At 35.8% G+C, this 23,397-nt stretch overlaps 2 protein-coding genes across 7 annotated transcripts; both read left to right on the top strand.

Moving 5' to 3' along the window:
• The first annotated feature begins 3,505 nt into the window (after positions 1-3,505).
• Positions 3,506-5,284, top strand: LOC110463461. Of its 4 annotated transcripts, none has more exons than XM_021518078.1 (3): positions 3,506-3,608; positions 4,278-4,659; positions 5,048-5,284. In XM_021518078.1, the coding sequence occupies exons 2-3, from the start codon at positions 4,305-4,307 to the stop codon at positions 5,059-5,061; spliced, it is 369 nt and encodes a 122-aa protein (XP_021373753.1). In that variant the 5' UTR covers positions 3,506-3,608; positions 4,278-4,304; the 3' UTR covers positions 5,062-5,284. The 4 variants fall into 4 exon arrangements, with proteins under 4 accessions (XP_021373753.1, XP_021373755.1, XP_021373754.1 ...); XM_021518080.1 differs by having other exon boundaries at positions 3,607-3,664; XM_021518079.1 differs by lacking the exon at positions 3,506-3,608 and adding an exon at positions 3,671-3,842.
• Positions 5,285-10,506: 5,222 nt separating this feature from the next.
• Positions 10,507-23,330, top strand: LOC110463460. Of its 3 annotated transcripts, XM_021518074.1 has the most exons (4): positions 10,507-11,026; positions 11,872-11,931; positions 21,364-21,707; positions 21,976-23,330. In XM_021518074.1, the coding sequence occupies exons 3-4, from the start codon at positions 21,387-21,389 to the stop codon at positions 22,315-22,317; spliced, it is 663 nt and encodes a 220-aa protein (XP_021373749.1). In that variant the 5' UTR covers positions 10,507-11,026; positions 11,872-11,931; positions 21,364-21,386; the 3' UTR covers positions 22,318-23,330. The 3 variants fall into 3 exon arrangements, with proteins under 3 accessions (XP_021373749.1, XP_021373750.1, XP_021373751.1); XM_021518075.1 differs by lacking the exon at positions 11,872-11,931; XM_021518076.1 differs by lacking the exons at positions 10,507-11,026; positions 11,872-11,931 and adding an exon at positions 11,973-12,001.
• Positions 23,331-23,397: the final 67 nt, after the last annotated feature.

The following is a 23,397-nucleotide window of genomic DNA, read 5'->3' as shown; positions in this document are numbered from 1 at the left end:
ACAAATTGACCGTCTACATACAATCCTAGCTTCTCTATACAAATCTACCGTCTCCATACAATCCTAGCTTCTCTATACTGTTGGACCGAATGAGTGACCGCCCTTGGAATGTTTCGTCGGTTCAGCGGATATTTTCCCCTGGAAAGATGGTGTACAAGAAAGAATTCTGAGTTCTGGAATATCTTACTGACGCAGTAAGTGTGTGGAACATTTTGAGTTTCTTGCCGAGTGATGTTTGAGTTTGCAATGTGACTTGTGACCATCTGTTAGTTGACGCTCTATATACTGTTGTTGATATATATACACCAAAGTAAGCTTTACCTGTATAATCAACAAAATTTCGTCACGCTCTACTGATCCGCCGCACTGACAATGGAGTTCTATCGCGCATTCGCACGATGAACAATCTATACCCCTTATTATCAACTGTAAGGTATCATTTATTGCATTATTTATTGTGCATGCCGTTATGTCGTCAGAAAACAAACTTTCTCGAGATCCGAATTCATCTGCATCCTCGTTTGACAGAGCTTTGCTCCATCTTCCGAAAACTGAGTACATTTCAAAATGGATAGAGATCGCGGCTAATTCAAAAACCAAATTTCCTGTTATCGAGCCATTTTCTATGATCGTGCTCAGGACATTGACGGGTGTCCGTCCTCAAAACTTGTTACACGCAAAACTACTATCAAGGGCCAAGCCTAGGAGAAGTATGCGAAATATTGTTATGTTCTACAGCAACTCCTGGATGGTGAGTCAGCATCGGAGTTAGCTGATGTATTATTCTCGTCTCAACGGATTGCTCGGTCCGCTAGCCAGCTGGACACTTCCGGTTTGAATGTTTCCGTTAGTAACCCAAAAGAATGTCTCCCAGTAAGTCGTGCCACATTGATTCTCTGAAAATTGAGCTGGCAAGGCTTCATGCACTACATCATGAGTTAAGAGAAACTTCGAAAAACCGGATTAATTCGGTAAAAGAGACTCATATATATCCAGCATTAAATCCCAGCTCCGCAAGGCATGCGATTCAATTACTAAAGTCCTGGACAGTGAACACTCTACCTTATCTTCTTAAGTAGATTTCCCTGAGAGACTTTTTGTTGTTGGTTCTAAAGTCGCAACTCTAGAGCAATCTAGGGTTTTGGTTAGCAAGGAAATGTCCAACCTATCAAAATCGATAGAAGACATTAGTCTTGGAATATCTCGTCTAAATGACGACCGGTTTGGCAGTGCTTCGGCCATTCACAATGATATCAGGACCATTGACGGGAAAATGACTGTGTCAGTCTAGCAATGTCCAGCGCTTCATCGGCTGTTGACTGTGTCTCGTCGCTGAAACCGCGCATCCGACATGTTGAGGCTGATGTCAAAGAAGTCACTGGTAAGGCGAAGCAAGCTACAGACATTGCTGTCCGAGCATTTGCAGAGGAACTCAGCTCCCAGTTGACTAGTATGGAGGAATTTGTGTTGCAGAATGCCCAGATGTCTTTCAAAGACAGTGTTCCGCAATCGTCTTCTGACAAAAAGGCTGCTATTCCTATTCCCACACAGTACAGTACTGCTCCTCCTGTTGCTCATTTCGTCGAAACACAGAATGGCATATCCGTTAATGGAACGTCATCGCGTCCTGCGAAAAGTCCTAAGCGACTTTCCCAGCACTCTCTCAGTGCCAGTAGTTTTAACCTTTCTTCCGCGAAATTACATTTGATCACCAAAGATAGTGTCGATTATAAAGCTTCCCCTAGATCCCTCTGTAGAAAACAATCCGAAATCTAGATGTCCGTCACACTCGCTCGCTGCGAAACAGCCAACTGACAAAGCTTGCAGTGTCGATTCTAGGCGATTCGATTCGTCGCTGTGGCGCGGATAAAAACACACGCCTCTTTCTCAGTGGTATGTCGTTGGAAAGGTGTTCCGTAGATGATATCAGATCATTACGTTTGTTCGTCTGCTTAAAAGCAAACGAAAATATTCTGTGTCTGCTCGTGTCAATGTGTCAATGTCGTATCCACTGCGCCAACCGACCATCCAATTTATCTATAGGATCGTGAGTTTTACTCCAGCCGCTTTTCTCAATATTAATTTTCATCATGACCAGCAGGAATGTCTTACTAAAATGCTGAACAATTTTGAGTTTTTAATCCTGAACATTCACTTCGATGATAATTAAATATCTGATTCCAAAATCAATGGCATTTACATCACACAGTTGATATTAAAGACATTGCTCCAAATAAAACAATTTCCGTGTTGATATCGACTATTGACGAATAAGGTTAGAACAAAGAGTTTCTAAAGAGGCCTTCGTTAGATATTTTACCAACACTTTCTAACCCTCTTTATTTATTCACCTAAGATTCACGCCTCTCTCTTGACTATTTCCTCGTTAATCATTTGAAACAAAATATCATTACAACGGCATGTAATATCTAAAATTTCTCTGTATCTAAAATGTTTTTAACAAAATTTACAATGACCGTACAAACAGTAACAAAGTTACCTTGATACTAAAAGAAAGACGTGTGAACCTTTTGAGGTACATTTAATATATTCGAAAATATTTCATGACTTTTTTATTTATTTTTTGATCTAAAAAAGCTATGCTTTGAAAGGAAACAGGAAGTCTGGTGCAAATGTCTTTTGTCATTATGAGACGAATTCTACAATATAGGCTAAACAGAAGGTTAGGTTTTGGTTTTGTTTGTTCGTGTTTTACGTCCTAGTAACAGCTATAGTCATATAAGGACGTGCAAGGTTTTGGTGGTGGAGGGAAGCCGGAGTTCCCGGGGAAAAACCACCGACCTACAGCCAGTACCTGCCGACTGTCCCACGTAGGTCCCGAACCCGCGACCCAGTGGTGAAGGGCTAGTGGTAGCAGAATGTCAGACGCCTCAACCACTTGACCACCGCCGCCCCTGAAGGTTAGGACCTGTATACAATGAAAACAATCAAACGTTTAATTCCTGAATGCAATCTGGCATATCAATAACATCGTAAATAACTTTGTCCACCAAGTTAGTTAGAACCCGTCATCCGTATATATCACAACAGAATAAGTTAACAATTGAACCAGTGAACACGTTGGCTTGTATCATATTATAGGTATTAACATGTCAACCAATCTAAAAGATAAAGTAAACATAGTGTGGTTAGTAAGAATTATTGCGTGCATTAACGTTATTATCATACAAATATTACCTAGTTATAGATATAGATATACAAATAATTATTGCGCGTATTAACGTTATTATCATACAAATATTGCCTAGTTATAGATATAGATATACAAATAATTACATACGTGTATTAACGTTATTATCATACAAATATTACCTAGTTATAGATATAAATATAAAAATGAGTACATACGTGTATTAACGTTATTATCATACAATTATTACCTAGTCATAGATATAAATATAAAAAAATAATTACATACGTGTATTTATATGTATGAGATCATCCTGTCATAAGTAGGTCAGTCAGGACTAATATAAATACAAATCTGAATTTCTGTTACGTCATTGTTTTCCCAGAAGCCACCCGTTTCGCCGAAAGACATCAGACGATCATTAAATAGTTGCATGTAGAATAATCCTTGGATTACAGTAAGTATATGTGTATGTGCTTGTGAAGCCGTAAATAGAGATTTTCTGAGTTCACGGTGTGTTTCTGTAATAGCAGTAAATATATACATAAGCATATTCCTTGATTGACAATTACTCTATGTATTACAGGATACTTTGTCTGTAGATAACCTGTTTGAGAATACGCTCTATATTTGTATGACAGTGAACATATAGCCAGTTATTACTTGGATATACTAGTGAGCCCGCTATGTAGTAAGTATATACCGGAAGTCGTCTGATGAGTGTACGTTCAGTTATGTTGATACTAGGCAAACGTAATGCATTCCTTGTTTATGGGGGAGGTTAGTAACAAAATTAATATTGTTACACAATTTATTTATGACTGACTGAAAGTCATTAGAAAGTCTTTTGCATGACTTAACTAACAAAGTCTGTGTATATGTCTACTAAAACTAGGTTAGGATTTTAATACATTTGACTATAGTAGTTACATGTAATACCTTCAGATTCATTTGTACATATACACGGTATCACTGCCCTCACAAAAACCTCTTTTTTACTTATTGTTCACTGCAGTTTATGTTTCAATTAATTTATTTTGATATTAAATAACTAAGCGTGTTAAAAAAAGAATTAAATCAACGGAAATTCTTATCGTGCGCTTTATATCAACATTGTTTGTTTTAGGGGGAACAAACACATCTGACCAACACTATGTATATGGCGGTTGATGACCAGGAAAGTGAATGTGTCTATTCCCAAACGGTGCGGGATTTACACAACGAGATGATAACAATATTAGATGACGAAATCGCACCTTTAGACGGCATGAAAGACACTTGGGATAAACTGTTACAACTCTTTTCAAACGGAGCTCCCCTGTCAACTAAACAGATAAACAGCATAAAGAAAATTGGCGATCTCTTTGATTTACTTATGAAGGATAAGTACATCAGTTTTGAAAACTACGAGCCATTTGCAAAGAAACTGGAAAAAGTCCATAAAGCAATGGCAAGCCGTGTACGAAGCTACTCGGATCAGATTAAGAAACAAATAACGAAGGAGAGGGGTACGGTCTTCTTATTTCTTTACATTAATTTCAAAAGCTGATTTAAATCAGTTCTTATAAATATAACATGTATAAAACAGGTACATAATGTTCTGAAAGAAATTGTTTGACTTTATTTCTGTTGTGGGAGACTTTCTCAAATATTGTAATAAGCATTGATAATTTCATTATTTTGTTGATTTCTTTGAAATGAAGATATTGAAATATACGAGCAAATACGAGGGACGTATAAAATATTACTTTATTTGACCATTAAATACAATAACATTTTCTAGCGTACGCCACTATTAGCACGTACTATATCCTAACATATGACCGATTCCGGTGTTGATACTACTAATATGGTTTACACACTATTTTCTTGCTCATGTACATGTTTATTTTTCAGAATCGCTGCGATAAACTCCCAGTGTATGGATGATTTTATGTGATTTTACATGAACCCAAGCCACCAGCCGTTTGAAAACACGGTATGAATACCCTTTGTCGGACAAATCGGGTTTTGAAATTGTGTTTCTTTATTTGAACTTTATATACATACCTAAACATTACATCATATTTTGAAAAATCACATTTAATTATATGTAATCCTAAACATACGTAGTTAATACAATTTTGGATACACTCGATGCGTTTGTGTTTTGTAATGCTATAGAGAAAAGTTTTATTCTTAAAGTTCATGCAAGAAATCTTGCAAGAGTGTTTTCAAATAGTTCACAAAAATGACAACATAAAACTGGAAATTCCGCAAATCTTAATCCAAATACACATTGCGTGTAGTTAAAAGGGTATCATTGTTCTATTTATAGTTTAAGGCTATAATTAAAGTACACAGCCAACCTTTAACGTGTGTGTATTGTACAATGTGTAGTCCCATTTTGTGTTCATTCTGTGAAATACCAAGACAAGGTAAATCTATTTTTACAGTAACGTTATCCATTACGTCATTACTTATTATGTTTTTTAATCATTGTTGTTGCGACACCTAAGTAAACACACTTATAATTACGTCACTTGTATTGCCAGTACATTTAATATCCTCTGGTTTGTGGCTATGGTTTGGTTTTTCCGGTTTACAAAGGAAATTTCTACAGTTCTGAGGTCAAATCTATTTAATATCTGTTCGTAGAAGGAGTATCGATATGTCTGGAAATGTTCAATCGTTCATAAAGTAATTGTTTAAACTCACTAGTGCACACCGCTGTCTGACAACCGATATCACCGAGGCACAGGCAAGTATAAAAGGACTTATTCCGATCTTAGTAGTGTAAGACATTAAAATATGATCAAACAAACAACTATACAGTTTTCACCTGCAAAATGGATATGTTATTATTTTATGAAGTATTTTTGTATGAATCCAATCTATCGTCTAGCTAAATCCGGCATGATATAATAGTTTAAACTATAACAAGTGACTGTAGAAATCCATACATATACATTTAATCTCTTCAAGTGACACAAAAGAAACTAAAAATACTACATTCTATACACGACAATCAGGCTAACTTTTAGAGATATTGAATAACACTGAGTCAAAGCTAACGGTACACCAAAATATCTGAGCCAATAACATTGATAACGATAACTATCTGAATTCGTACAATACAGCTAACAATGCTTAAAAGTACATGAGATATTTTTTTCTTATGGAAAGAAATCACAACTAGATGATTCCAAGCCTCTCTCTCCTTTGTATTGATATTAAGGTGTTGGTATTTTGGCAAGCCGAACCCCCCGCCCCCTGGAATTATTTTTACAAGGTACATATTGGCTAACATTTCTTAAATTTTGTATTCTATGCCACGAGCTACTGCCTTATGTACCATAACTAATTCATTTTCTTCTTCTAGATAATTCATTTATTTATATATATTTTTTTTTAGATTTGTTCGCTGTGTCTTTGAATATGGTTTAATGTCAATTGGGTTTTTTTTTAAATTTTCTCGCGTTGTTCACAATGGCAAAAATTTACAGGCAAATATTCAAGGACTTGCAATACCTGTTTGCCAATATAAGTCGTAAGTGTGTTTAACATTAAAATGAAAGGTGTATATTGTGACTCGACTTCTATTTGACAATTCTATCTTTTGGTTTTATAAGGTTAAACGTACTATTCAAAGCCAAGGTTTTGTTAGGACGTTCTCCGTGTGCGTAATGTACGCTTGCATGTGTGTACGAGTGCCGGATGTAGGGTATGCTGGTGCATATGCTTCCATGCAATGGCCAGGGAAAATATTACTGAAGTGAACACCTCTGCTGACATTGACATCTCTGTCATGACTGCTGACATTGCATTTGATGAGGAACCATTGACAAAGCTCTCACGAACAACCCAGGACGAGTTGCGCAACATTATCATGACCTCGCAATCGAAGTCCTGTGAGCTTGATCCAAAGCCTACAGAGCTATTCAAGCAATGTCTTGAAGCACTGCTTCCTTTGATTACCGCAATCATGAATAAATTATTGGTTGAGTCAAAGGTTCCATTATGTTTCAAGAGGGCACATGTTTGACCATTGTTAAAAAAGCCTGGAATGGACAAGGTGGAGTTGAAAAACTACCGCCCAGTTTCAAATCTGCCTTTTCTGTCTAAGATCTTGGAGAAGGTTGTGTCCCGTCGTTTAAAGGTTCATCTCCATGCAAACAGTCTCCATGACAACATGCAATCGGCTTACCGCATGGGCCCTCTACTGAGACGGCCCTCCTACGTGTACATAGTGATATAGCTTCCGCATTGGATAACAAGTGCAGAGCGGTGCTTGTCATGCTGGACTTGTCAGCTGCATTTGACGTCATCGACCATGGAATACTTTATAAACGTCTGGAATACTCTTATGGAGTGACTGATACCGCACTATGCTGGATACAGTCATACCTGAGTGAACGTGTGTTGCCATCGAATCTGCCACCTCACATGACAAAGTACTAGATTTCGGGGTTCCTCAAGGGTCGGTGTTAGGACCCCGAAAATATTGTATGTACTCCAAACCGATTGGAGAGATTTGTCGTCGCCATAGCCTTCGCTATCATTGCTATGCTGATGACACACACATTTACATGGTCATAAAACCACAGGACAGTTGGAATACAGTCTCAGAAAGTCTGGAAGCTTGTCTGACAGATATTAGTATCTGGATGAACGCCAACATGTATATGCTTAAGCTTAATCAGGAAAAGACGGAACAAATCGTCTTTTCCCCAAAGTGTCAGCAAACAATGGCTCTCCAGCTCAAGGTCGGTGCCAGAACTATTGAGACTGTTCCAGCTGTTAAAAACCTAGGGGTATACTTTGACAGTTCTCTGAACATGGAGAAACAAGTGAACGCTATTGCCAAATCCTGTTACTACCAGATCAGGAACATCGGCTGTATTCGGCAGTTTCTAACTGCAGATGCATGCAAGATTTTGGTGCATTCACTTGTTACCTCTCGGTTGGATTATGGTAACGCCCTGCTCTGTGGTATATCTGACAAACTAACTAGTCGTCTGCAGAGGGTCCAGAACACTGCAGCACGGCTAGTTACTCGTACTCGAAAGAGAGAGCACATCACACCTGCGCTTTATTCGTTGCACTGGTTACCTGTACGATACAGGTCGCAGTACAAAATTCTGGTATACACATACAAGGCACTGAATGGAACAGCTCCTCAGTACCTACAGGAACTTGTTACCCTGTATCAGCCGTCAAGATCACTGCGGTCGGAGTCAGAATCTTTGTTGTGTGTCCCAAAATCTCGTACTGTGACCTACGGAAACAGATGCTTTGGGAGGGTTTCGGCTACGTTGTGGAATAGCTTACCATCTGCTATTAGGAAGTCGAATACCCTGGCCAAGTTCAAGAGGGACATAAAAACTCACCTCTTCACGTCTGCATTTTAGAATCTTTGCAAAGACGTCATGTAAATACCACCCTTTTATTTGTTCAATTATGTGCACATTGCTTGTTAAATGTATGAAAGTGATTGCAAGCCTTTGTTGTTTGTTTTCACAATTATAACCATTACTATTATCCATATGTTGTAAAGCGCCTTAGAGTAATTTTACAAATTATATAGGGCGCTATATAAATGCTGTATATTATTATTATTATTATTATTATCTGATGTCGACTGTAGAGTGCTATACCTCAATGAAATACCACGTCAAAGACACATAGCACAGTGTTTTCTCGGTCACATTGAATCAGTTGTTGTGATTACCCAAAATGCTGAACGTTTAAAGGTAATCATTACTACACTGTACCATACTTTCTATTGGGACTTTGGTACAGGCGTCCCTGGCTGGGGACAGAATCCGTTGCCTGTCTCACTTTGACTAACGCTAAACACTTAGGTGAGACGTGATGTACTGCAAAGCCAGGCACTAGGAGACAAAATGGCTGTCAGGAAAAAGAGAGAACATACGAAGATCCCAAATGGTGCAATCGGGGCAGCAGATCTATTTTGTTTCCTCTAGGTGATCTCAGTAAAACAAACAGAAGAAAAAAACTCGATTCTGCTGGGAGGCCTCACATTAGCCGCATCGCGCGACTTGAAGTGAGAAACAGCAGGCTTGTTCTTAATTGGTTGATATAAACTTAAAGATTGTCCTTAATCGATCATTTGTAGGACAAACTGAATAAGGGCCTGTTAGAAAGTCTATATTAAATCAACGTTAATTGTCTAAAGCTGTCCCCGCTTCAGAATTGGCTTCTCAAACTTCAAAGGACAATTAACACCTTGATTGAAACAATGCTTATGATAATCAGAGCACCAAAGTGGATATTGAGGAAATGGCTTAGGGAACACTTGTTTTAATTTTAATCATACAAATGTCATTTCTGACTATACAAAGACATAAATAAAGTTAATCAGTAATCCTGTAATCATTCTTAGAAATACGCTAACGGTATCCCTATATGAGTATATATGTACACTGTTTTTAAATATGTTCCATCAATATTCAAATGATCAGCACTTGTTTATGTTATGACGGAATGTAAAGTAGAAACATTTTTTGGTGTGTAGAATTACTAATATATGCACCTTTGTCCCATTTTCATATCATAAAGAAAAAGAGTTTCCTTTTTGGATTGTTTTTACCCAAGGAGGATCAGAAATGCAACAGTTGACAAAAGGATATACGATAACATATATAAGACAAGATGTAGACGGAAAATGTTGAGTCCAACTACATCAAATAATATACAACGAAAGACTAGTATACTGTTCAAAATTTTGGCGATCCCACTAAACATTCGAAAATTATACGTTAGGCATCAACGAAAACCGTTAGACATCAGGAAAGAGATAACTTATTGTGAATGTCGGAAAATAAATAAGAAAACTTTCTTTGGTTCCAATTATCTATTTAAAAACTCGATAACGCGTTTTTGATGTCTATTAAGAATAGTGCGGGTTTTATGTAATAGGTTATATATGTTGCTAACATACGCTTACATAAATTCGTAATTACTTCGAATCACTATGTATAATTCTAGTTCCATAGGCACTTTTAATACTTATATATACATACCATTTTCTTTTATATGGGATCAATCGACACGATTAGGCCAAAATTTGATAACCCTCTCCTCCGTAATATGACATACAGATTTTAACACTTACTAGATTAATAAGAAAGGTAATTAAATTTGCTATACTGTATTTGGATTCCATAGACATGCCAAAATCCAAATTAGTATTATTTTCAAATTTTCAAAATCAGTTTTATAGAAACTACTTTTTAATTAAATAACTACATTTTTTAAAATACTTTTATATGATAAAACACACACACACAGACACACAGNCCCCCCCCCCCCCCCCCCCCCCCGACACACACATACACACATATATACAAAATGGTATATATATATGTAACGATTATGGAGCTGTGTAAATTGCAAAAGCATTATCAAATTATTCAGTAATCATAATCAAAAATGGTAGAACCTGTTTTACTAATAAAATGTAACTTACAACTGTATATTGTATCATTGTTATACATACACAAATTTTATCATTATGTCATTATCCATTTCGAACAGTGGTTTGTTTCATTTTTGGCAATGACATGTCCATTGCCATAAGTTACTGACGTTGTTCACAGCACGATGAACATGTAGAAACACAAATGAACCCATTACATCTGTTTAATTAGCATGACAGCTGTGTCCTGATAGGAGGTTAGGTATACCAATACATGAGTGCATTCTAATTCTACTCTTCAAGTTAAATCTATTTTTAACCGTATTCGCGGAAGAGCTATGCAGGTCAACCGATTTTGAAGATATCTGAAAATTACCACATCACGGTCATTGTTTCCGTTTGTACAGCACGCCGATGTTGCACACTGTTGTCACTGACCAGAAGACAGACTTAAGGTAAGAGATATTGATGAATATGTGAGTGAGACAGTGTGAAGTTCAGAATCTATTTATTGGTAATATCTCTCTCCGTGTCTGTTATTGGGTACATTTAAGGACAGTTGTACCCTGCGTACAGATACTAGTGTAACATAAATAGACGATCATAGCTAAATGTGATCGTATCAAATGACAAGTTAGAATAATCTAATCTTGTTTAGAAATAAGGCAATGTAGTGACCTACGACGTGTGACCTATTGTTTACATACGTCCCGCTGCTTTGAAACAAATGTATAGATTCAGTTTACAAATGTGTATAGTGTTCCCTTAAAATTGTGAAGTTAAACATCTATTTATAGAGCACGTCGTTGGTTCTTTACTACATGTATGTGTTGCAGTTCGGTCTTGTTTCCACTTCTATTTATAGACGATGTCATGGGTTGCTAAAGTTAGAAATTCATATATTTATATATAATATCAAGGAATTAGATTAGCTATCTAAGTCCGTGATAGTATACATACAAAATGTACTACAGTTGTAGTTGTAAATCATTTCCGTTTATGAAGGTTCAAAAAGATCCCTAACAGATGGTTTAGTCAACCTTAACTTTCAACCTGCTGATAAATGATATTTAAAGACCCGCATTAAACATCGGATTTCAAATTTTTTTGATTTCATTTACTGTCGTCATGTGTTTTTCTCTTTACATTTATACTTTTGTAAAGAGAATACTAAAGTTGAAAGTTAAAAGTTGTATACAGGCTGATAGATCTAGGTAGAGCCTAGTTATTTCATTGTTACTTGTATTTCTAATTGTGGTTTCAATACTGATTTATTGTGATTACAATATGTTGTTTTCAGTATCATAGAATCCACCACTAAAGCACACAGTTAACATTTTGACAGTTATTGAGGTACAATGTAAGTATGTGTAACTCATATTAATAGGGCAAAGCCCCATATAACATTTTGACAGTTATTGAGGTACAATGTAAGTATGTGTACCTCATATTAATAGGGCAAAGCCCCATATAATATTTTAAGTAATTCGTATCCTACGGACATACCTCCATTAGGATCCAGTGTTATATGGGATTTTACCGTCTATATTACTTCTTTGACCCATACCTCATATTAATAGATAGATGCTCAGTGTACCCGCGCCTCCCCACTACTTCCAAATGGCAACAGCGAATGAAAAAAATATGTCCGCTGTATGATAGCATAAATAAACGACCATATCAAAGCATTTCTCAATTATAACCAGCGGTATATACCCTGATGTCAATCTTTATTTAATGGTAGTGCAGGATATAACCTAGGACATGTTCAGAGCGCTATTACTAAGAGCGACAGATTGTGGCTTAATAATTTTTCATTTTTAATTTAGTTTGGGCAACACCTGAAATAAATCCCTGTATCCGTCCCTGCCTAATAGCGACCAAAATGAAGCATCTAGACTGATATTTTGATGATTCATCGGCCCTATAACATGTCAATCTCATTTACGATTAATCTGAATGATACAAAATGACCACCGTTATTTAATTTCACTTTTACTTGCTATGAAGAAGCATATTGGCTACACATCATGGTGGACGTGGACTGTGGGAATCAAAACTAAGACTTAAACACTTAGATTGACATTTAGCCTTTCCTTACATCTGTTGAGTAATAAATGAGCTAGATTTTTTTTATAAGTTTTAATACATTTATTTTGTTACTTATTTGATACATACTCTATATCCTGAGCGTTTTCAGATTCGTTATTTTCTATAAAAAAAACCGAAACTATAATGTTGACATTTCGTTGATGTGTTCTATGGATCGTAAAAGACACTTATTCAAGGATGGGTATTTTAATGATTGATCAAATCTATTTCAAAAACATTCATATGTATTTTAAACAAGATACAAGAGTATTTATTTAACTTCGCATACCCTAAACATACAAATATAAGCTCGGTTGAGCTATTTCTGCGACAAACATAGGTATACTAAAAAAACTAAAACATAGAATGCAAATAAACATAGGCCTACATGGGTGAATAAAATACAGGCGAGCTAAATAAAATACACCTAAGTAAACATTTTAAAATATTGAAAATACATACACATAAACGGAAATACCGTTCTGCGTCATCAAATTACTGACTGAGAACCTCATATTGTCTAGATAGGTGGAATTACTTCCTTGTCTCATGTTTATATCCAAATATATGTCTTCAGGCCAGAGGTTAAAACCCGATCAGTCTAGTCTAGCAGACGACATATGTTGTAACACGTGCTGTGAATATGCCTATGTTTTATTTTTAGCAATTTCCTTCTAATTTAATCATAGGTGTGATGTCATACTTTGTAATTGGCATTGAGGTTATTGTCTCGAATATAGTCGTTATTTTCTGGAATCGGTATTATTAAATGGCCACATGCACCCGTATTGGTTTACGTGTTTTCTATGTATGGTGTGTAATACATTAATAAGCATGTCAAACTGTTTTCCAAAATCCTGTTGAGAGCTCTATTGTCAAAGCTTGAGAGTTACATGTTTTGCGCTTAAAAAATGACCAAGTTAAGCTGACTGAAAAATACCAAGGGTTCATCATATTGGTACATTTGTATATTGATATGACAATCATGATCATTTTCCAGTACATTGTATAGTCATTTATCTTGTACCTGTCCACAAGTTAACACTATTCATTAATGTATGAATAACCATAGATTATGCTGCAAACACACAGACGCTTTGTTATTGTTAACCTCATTACCGGTACATTGTTCAATAAAATTGTGTCAGTTATTAATACAAAGGGGTTCTATGTTTCCAGTTGGTGAAAAGCCTCATACTATCCATCATGTGGTTGAACAAACAGATCTCGGCCCTACTGGCCTCGTGCAGTCCATTCTCTCACAGACAGGCCCTCCTCCTTCAACTTAAATTTAAGTAAATTACTAGATTACCAATCAGCAATAAGGAAATTTTCAATCAAAAACAAAACAAAACCAACAAAATTGCATGAACCTTCAATCAGGCATCACACTATACGTTAACAATACAAAGTCAGACCACAAATGCGATAGCAAGCTAAACTTCGACAAAATTTAAGATTCTGTCCAGTGAATTAAGGATCTGCAAACACATTAAAGATAAGAATATTACATACATTCGGGTATGTTGCTGTATACATATGTACGACTGGTGTACGCTCACTTCTGTATGCTGTACAATGTATGACTGGTGTACGCTCACTTCTGTGTGCTATACAATGTATAACTGGTATAACCTCACTTCTGTATGCTATACAATGTATAACTGGTATAACCTCACTTCTGTATGCTATACAATGTATAACTGGTATAACCTCACTTCTGTATGCTATACAATGTATAACTGGTATAACCTCACTTCTGTATGCTATACAATGTATAACTGGTATAACCTCACTTCTGTATGCTATACAATGTATAACTGGTATAACCTCACTTCTGTATGCTATACAATGTATAACTGGTATAACCTCACTTCTGTATGCTATACAATGTATAACTGGTATAACCTCACTTCTGTATGCTATACAATGTATAACTGGTATAACCTCACTTCTGTATGCTATACAATGTATAACTGGTATAACCTCACTTCTGTATGCTATACAATGTATAACTGGTATAAGCTCACTTCTGTATACTGTACAATGTATGACTGGTGTAAGCTCACTTCTGTATGGTATGCAATGTATAACTGGTGTAAGCTCACTTCTTTGTGATATACAATGTATGGCTGTCGTAACCTCATTTCTGTATACTGTACAATGTATGACTAGTGTAAGCTCACTCCTGTATGCTATACAATGTATAACTGGTGTAAGCTCACTTCTGTATGGTATGCAATGTATGACTGGTGTGAGCTCACTTCTGTATGCTATACAATGTATTACCGGTGTAAGCTCACTTCTGTATACTATACAATGTATGACTGGTGCAACCTCACTTCTGTGTGATGTACAATGTATGACTGGTGTATATCACTTCTGTATACTATACAATGTATTACCGGTGTAAGCTCACTTCTGTATGCTATACAATGTATGACTGGTGTAAACTCACTTCTGTATGCTGTACAATGAATGACTGGTGTAAGCTCACTTCTGTATACTCTACAATGTATGACTGGTGTAACCTCACTTCTGTATGCTATGCAATGTATGACTGGTGTATTTCATTTCTGTATACTATACAATGTATGACTGGTGTAAGATCACTTCTGTGTGATATACAATGTATGACTGGTGTAAGCTTACTTCTGTATTCTATACAATGTATGACGGGTGTAAACTCACTTCTGGATACTTTACAATGTTTGAATGGTGTAACCTCAATTCTGTATGCTGTGCAATGTATGACTGGTGTATTTCAATTCTGTATGCTGTTCAATGTATGACAGGTGTAGCCTAACTTCTGTGTACTATACAATGTATGACTGGTGTATCTCAATTCTGTATACTGTACAATGTATGACTGGTGTAAGCTCACTTCTGTATACTATACAATGTATGACTGGTGTAAGCTCACTTCTGTATACTATACAATGTATGACTGGTATAACCTCACTTCTGTGTGCTATACAATGTATGACCGGTGTGTCTCACCTCTGTATGCTATACAATGTATGACTGGTGTAAGCTCACTTCTGTATGCTATACAATGTATGACTGGTGTAAGATCACTTCTGTGTGCTATACAATGTATGACTGATGTAACCTCAATTCTGTATGCTGTACAATGTATGACTGGTGTAACCTCACTTCTGTGTGCAATACAATGCATGACTGGTGTAACCTCACGTCTGTGTGATCTACAATGTATGACTGTTGTAAGTTCACTTTTGTGTGATATACAATGTATGACTGGTGTAAGCTCAGTTATGTGTGATATACAATGTATTACTGGTGTAACGTCACTTCTGTATGCTGTACAATGTATGACTGGTGTACGCTCACTTCTGTATGATATACAATATATGACTGGTGTAAGCTCACTTCTGTGTGCTATACAATGTATGACAGGTGTAACGTCACTTCTGTATGCTCTTCAATGTATGACTGGTGTAGGCTCACATCTGTATGCTATACAATGTATGAATGATGTACGCTCACTTCTGTGTGATATACAATGTATGACTGGTGTAGGCTTACATCTGTATGCTGTACAATGTATGACAGGTGTAACATCACTTCTGTATGCTTTACAATGCATGACTGATGTAACCTCACTTCTGTGTGATATAAAATGTATGACTGGTGTAAGCTCACTTCTGCATACTATACAATGTATAATTGGTATAAGCCCACTTCTGTATGGTATGCAATGTATGACCGGTTAAGCTCACTTCTTTGTGATATACAATGTATGGCTGTCGTAACCTCATTTCTGTATACTTTCCAATGTATGACTAGTGTAAGCTCACTCCTGTACAATGTATAACTGGTGTAACCTCACTTCTGTTTACTATACATTGCATGACTGGTGTATCTCACTTCTGTATACTATACAATGTATTACTGGTATAACCTCACTTCTGTATGCTATGCAATGTATGACTGGTGTATTTCATTTCTGTATACTATACAATGTATCACTTGTGTAAGATCACTTCTGTGTGATATACAATGTATGACTGGTGTAAGCTTACTTCTGTTTTCTATACAATGTATGACTGGTGTAAACTCACTTCTGGATACTTTACAATGTATGACTGGTGTATCTCAATTCTGTATACTGTACAATGTATGACTGGTGTAACCTCACTTCTGTATACTATACAATGTATGACTGGTGTAACCTCACTTCTGTATGCTGTACAATGTATGACTGGTATAACCTCACTTCTGTGTGCTATACAATGTATGACTGGTGTGTCTCACCTCTGTATGCTATACAATGTATGACTGGTGTGTCTCACTTCTGTATGCTATACAATGTATGACTGGTGTAAGATCCCTTCTGTGTGCTATACAATGTATGACTGATGTAACCTCAATTCTGTATGCTGTACAATGTATAACTGGTGTAACCTCACTTCTGTATACTATACAATGTATGACTGTTGTAACCTCAATTCTGTATGCTGTACAATGTATAACTGTTGTAACCTCATTTCTGTTTAATACAATGTATGACTTTCTGTGTGCTATACAATGAATGACTGATGTAACCTCAATTATGTATGCTGTACAATGTATAACTGGAGTAACCTCACTTCTGTATTCTATACAATGTATGAGTGATGTAACCTCAATTCTGTTTACTATACAATGGATGACTGTTGTAACCTCACTGCTGTATACTATACAATGTATGATGACTGTTGTAACCTCTCTTCTGTTTACTATACAATGGATGACTGATGTAACCTCAATTCTGTATGACTGGTGTATCTCACTTCTGTATACGATACAAGGTATGACTGTTGTAACCTAACTTCTGTATACTATTCAATGTATGACTGGTGTGTCTCACTTCTGTATGCTATGCAATGTATGACTGGTGTAAAATCCCTTCTGTGTGCTATAAAATGTATGACTGTTGTAAGCTCACTTCTGAATGGTATGCAATGTATGACTGGTGTGTCTCTCCTCTGTATGCTATTCAATGTATGACTGGTTTAACCTCACTTCTGTACACTATACAATGTATGACTGTTGTAACCTCAATTCTGTTTACTATACAATGTATGACTGTTGTAACCTCACTTCTGTGTGCTATACAATGTATGATTGTTGTAACCTCACTTCTGTATACTGTACAATGTATGACTGGTGTAACCTCACTTCTGTATACTGTACAATGTATGACTGATGTAACCTCAATTCTGTATACTATACAATGTATGACTGTTGTAACCTCACTTCTGTTTACTATACAATGTATGACTGGTGTGACCTCACTTCTGTATACTGCACAATGTATGACTGGTGTATCCTCACTTCTGTATACTGTACAATGTATTACTGATTTAACCTCAATTCTGTATACTATACAATTTATGACTGTTGTAACCTCAATTCTGTATACTATACAATGTATTCTGTATACTATACAATGTATCACTGGTGTAACCTCACTTCTGTTTACTGTACAATGTATGACTGTTGTAACCTTACTTCTGTATACTATACAAAGTGTGACTGTTGTAACCTCACTCCCGTTTACTATACAATGTATCACTGGTGGAACCTCACTTCCGTGTGCAATACAAAGTATGACAGGTGTAACTTCACTTCTGTGTGCTATACAATATATGACTGGTGTAAGATCCCTTCTGTATACTATACAATGTATGACTGTTGTAACCTCACTTCTGTTTACTATACAATGTATGGGTGTAAGATCCCTTCTGTGTGCTATACAATGTATGATTGTTGTAACCTCACTTCTGTATACTGGTATAACCTCACTTCTGTGTGCTATACAATGTATGACAGGTGTAACTTCACTTCTGTGTGCTATACAATATATGACTGGTGTAAGATCCCTTCTGTGTGCTATACAATGTATGATTGTTGTAACCTCACTTCTGTATACTGTACAATGTATGACTGTTGTAACCTCACTTCTGTTTACTATACAATGTTTGACTGTTGTAACCTCACCTCTGTTTACTATACAATGTATGACTGTTGTAACCTCACTTCTGTTCACTATACAATGTATGACAGGTGTAACCTCACTTCTGTTTACTATACAATGTTTGACTGTTGTAACCTCACCTCTGTTTACTATACAATGTATGACTGTTGTAATCTCACTTCTGTTTACTATACAATGTATGACTGTTGTAACCTCACTGTAACTTCACTTCTGTGTGCTATACAATATATGACTGGTGTAAGATCCCTTCTGTATACTATACAATGTATGACTGTTGTAACCTCACTTCCGTTTACTATACAATGTATGACTGTTGTAACCTCACTTCCGTTTACTATACAATGTATGACTGTTGTAACCTCACTGTAACTTCACTTCTGTGTGCTATACAATATATGACTGGTGTAAGATCCCTTCTGTATACTATACAATGTATGACTGTTGTAACCTCACCTCTGTTTACTATACAATGTATGACTGTTGTAACATCACTTCTGTATACTATACAATGTATGACTGTTGTAACCTCACCTCTGTTTACTATACAATGTATGACTGTTGTAACCTCACCTCTGTTTACTATACAATGTATGACTGTTGTAACATCACTTCTGTATACTATACAATGTATGACTGTTGTAACCTCACCTCTGTTTACTATACAATGTATGACTGTTGTAACCTCACTTCCGTTTACTATACAATGTATGACTGGTGTAACCTCACTTCTGTATACTGTACAATGTATGACTGGTGTAACCTCACTTCTGTATACTGTACAATGTATGACTGGTGTAACCTCACTTCTGTTTACTATACAATGTATAACTGTTGTAACCTCACTTCTGTTTACTATACAATGTAGGACTGTTGTAACCTCACTTCTGTTTACTATACAATGTATAACTGTTGTAACCTCACTTCTGTTTACTATACAATGAATGACCGTTGTAACCTCACTTCTGTATACTATACAATCAATGTATGACTGTTGTAACCTCACTTCTGTATACTGTACAATGTATGACTGGTGTAACCTCACTTCTGTATACTGTACAATGTATGACTGGTGTAACCTCACTTCTGTATACTGTACAATGTATGACTGGTGTAACCTCACTTCTGTATACTGTACAATGTATGACTGGTGTAACCTCACTTCTGTTTACTATACAATGTTTGACTGTTGTAACCTCACCTCTGTTTACTATACAATGTATGTCTGTTGTAACCTCACTTCTGTTTACTATACAATGTTTGACTGTTGTAACCTCACCTCTGTTTACTATACAATGTATGACTGTTGTACCCTCACTTCTGTTTACTATACAATGTATGACTGTTGTACCCTCACTTCTGTTTACTATACAATGTATGACAGGTGTAACCTCACTTCTGTTTACTATACAATGTATAACTGTTGTAACCTCACTTCTGTTTACTATACAATGTTTGACTGTTGTAACCTCACCTCTGTTTACTATACAATGTATGTCTGTTGTAACCTCACTTCTGTTTACTATACAATGAATGACCGTTGTAACCTCACTTCTGTATACTATACAATGTATGACTGTTGTAACCTCATTTCTGTATACTATACAATGTATGACTGATGTAACATCACTTCTGTTTACTATACAATGTATGACTGGTGTAACCTCACTTCTGTATACTGTACAATGTATGACTGGTGTAACCTCACTTCTGTATACTATACAATGTATGACTGTTGTAACCTCATTTCTGTATACTATACAATGTATGACTGATGTAACATCACTTCTGTTTACTATACAATGTATGACTGGTGTATCCTCACTTCTGTGTGCAATACAAAGTATGACAGGTGTAACTTCACTTCTGTGTGCTATACAATGTATGACTGTTGTAACCTCACGTCTGTTTACTATACAATGGATGACCAATTTTGTGTATTCTGTGTTCGATGGAACCATTCTTCTGTGTTTTATGCTACCAGGACAAGTTGTATATTTTGTGGTGAAGTGATTTAAAGCAAATTCACTTCGGCCACATCTTCTCCCGGTACCCATTACTATTTGTGTATATTAATATATATTTGTGCTTGCACGAACAACTACGGTAATACATTTTTTCGCTTCCTTTGTTTATATGTTTTTTTCTCTCTATTTTTGAAGTCTTTAAAATAAGATAATTCTCTACCAGAAGCCTTCGGTTTTAAGATATCCGAATTGATATGCGATAACATTAGGATATTCTATAAATGAAAACTGTCTTTTGTATTGTATGTGTAGTATTGTTTTATAGTGACTATCTTATCTCTTGTATATATGTTGTAAAAAGTAACTGTTACTGTTTCTGTCTCAAAGAAGGGCATATTGCCTTCAAAGTTTGATATATTTTAGGCCACTCGTAAATAAGTGGTGCCATAAATAATCAAAGTAAGACACAATGCAATGACTTTACTGTTTCTGGCGTCAGACTAATAAAATAGATGTTATCATCTTCAATGAATTAGATCAGAGCTATTTTTATACGCAAGTCCTATTTTAAATGGGATATGTTTTATTTCCTTTTTCTTTTTCTTTATAAGGCATCTCATAATAAACCGGCCTTTCCATCAAATGTCATCGACACATTATGTTCTAACTTGGTTTAAAACTTCTCCATGATCCTGATGTTGTGATATTCGTCTAATCATTTTTTTTTAAAATACAGATTGACAGTAACGGACAAGTGATATGGATCCTCCAGAATGGATGCAGTCATTGGAGAATGATATGGTCGTGGAGCTTAGTAAACATCTTAGTCCAGGATTAAAAGAAAGGTGGGCTGACTTTGACTGTAGACTAAAGACTTATTTAAGCCCGGTCTGTAGAGCAAATTTAACAAATATACATCAGGCGTTCGATGCTTTGAAGAACAAGGAGGATATTAGGATTGGAGATTATAAAGTCTTACGGGATATGGTGAATCCTATTCATGTAAAAATGGGTGATATCATTGACGATTACACTGCCAGAATGCAGGCAGGGAATGGAGAACCCGACACCAAGGATACGGTGAGAAGATGATGATAAAACCTGTCTTTTTTCAAAATGTTTTCATTTAATAGCAGAGAAGAGGTCGTCATTTAGACTTGTTATTCTTGTTAACTATTTTCAATCTTAATACATCGATATTTTTTGAGCAATAAATATTCATCAATATGTTGATTTCTTTGGTGATATTTAACTTGCAATTTTGTATACTTTATTTTCAAAGACATACATATAATAACTTTCTGAAAAGAAACACTTTCAGTAAGTTACGGTTGTTCTTTTTGTACAGAAAGTAAATGACATGGAAGCCTCGGAAAAGATGAAAAAATTGGAAAATGAAATGGCAGTAGAGTTGAATAAACACCTTCACCCACGCCTACAATCGAAATGGGCCGACTTCGATAATTTATTATCAGGCTATCTAGACGAGGCTTGCAGAGCTGGATTGGAGAATATATTCATGGTAATTGATGAACTTAGTAACATGGAGAAGATCAGTATTGGAAATTACACAGTTCTGCGCGAGATGGTCACACCCATTCATGTTGATATGAGAGATATAATTGATAAATATACTGCTAAAATTATATTACAATTCGAAAGAGAGCGTATGAGAGATGTAAATCAGTAATAATGGGCTGATTTGGTTTTTTAATTGTATGTCGATTCCTTTGTGTATCAATCAATGGATATGTAAGGGGAGACAATTTCCATTCCGTATTAAAAGATACATTACTTATACGTACGTATTGTATAGTCTTTCTGAATTGCAATATATAACACATATTCTGATGAGCTATTTTAAATTGATTATTCGTTCATCTTTAAATCGTTCCTGGATGTGCAGAAATCTTTTTGCACACATCGTCGTTTCCCCCATGAATTTTACGTGTATACAGTAAGTATCAAATTTGACAAAAAAATGTTCATATAACACGATATGGATATGTTGGCCCCCACAATTGAATATCGAGAAAAATATGGTAAAACCAGGGAGAGTGCCGACCTTCATAAAAAAGTATCCTTTTTGACATTATCTTCTACATTTCGTTAGTTCAACTAGTAAAGTTTTGCATCTTATTTCAACCTCACAAAGATAACCTCGTCAATCATGTATAATAGCATACCAACTAATGGTGAAACTCCAGGTCTAACAAGGTAAAGAAAAATGAGTGACTTTAATAACTACAGATATATTGCTTTAACATCTGTTTTTTTTTATCAAAATATCGGGAAAACGCTTCTTTTTAAGTATACATGTAATACTATTATGAAACATGATATGCTTAGTGAAAATCAGCCAGGATTTCAACATAGAGATTCAACTGAAAATTACGTTTTAGATGTATGTAGCACATTTCCTTCGGATGTAGATAAATGTAAAGATGTGAACTTTGTTTTCTGATATATAAGTAAGATATTGGACTTGGTATGGCAATGCAAGTCACTTATTTAAACTAAACAAATGGTGTAAAAATAAATAGTTTAAAGGCAATTTGTCAGAAAAAAATATCTGTCGTCATTAAATGTTATCAATATTATATCAAATCAATAACTGCAGTTCTTCCTCAAGAATCGGTTCTTGGACCTTTCTAATCTTACTCTTGAATCATATTGTTATAATGTATATAATTATTGAAATACAATGTATCTGTTTTGGACTTTTCTGTTTTGTTTTTTATCTTTATTTCCTTTATCAATGTTCCTCACG

The sequence above is a fragment of the Mizuhopecten yessoensis genome, unplaced genomic scaffold, assembly GCF_002113885.1.
Source record: "Mizuhopecten yessoensis strain PY_sf001 unplaced genomic scaffold, ASM211388v2 scaffold10911, whole genome shotgun sequence".
Lineage (NCBI taxonomy): Eukaryota > Metazoa > Mollusca > Bivalvia > Pectinida > Pectinidae > Mizuhopecten > Mizuhopecten yessoensis.
This window is presented reverse-complemented; position numbering and strand designations above follow the sequence as displayed.

Coding starts and splice junctions, on each gene's coding strand:
- LOC110463461 (XM_021518077.1), top strand. CDS start 3,908: ATGCATTCCTTGTTTATGGGGGAG. Junction 3,932..4,277: donor ATTCCTTGTTTATGGGGGAG/GTTAGTAACAAA, acceptor TGTTTGTTTTAG/GGGGAACAAACACATCTGAC.
- LOC110463460 (XM_021518075.1), top strand. CDS start 21,387: ATGGATCCTCCAGAATGGATGCAGTCATTGGAGAATGATATGGTCGTG. Junction 21,708..21,975: donor AACCCGACACCAAGGATACG/GTGAGAAGATGA, acceptor CTTTTTGTACAG/AAAGTAAATGACATGGAAGC.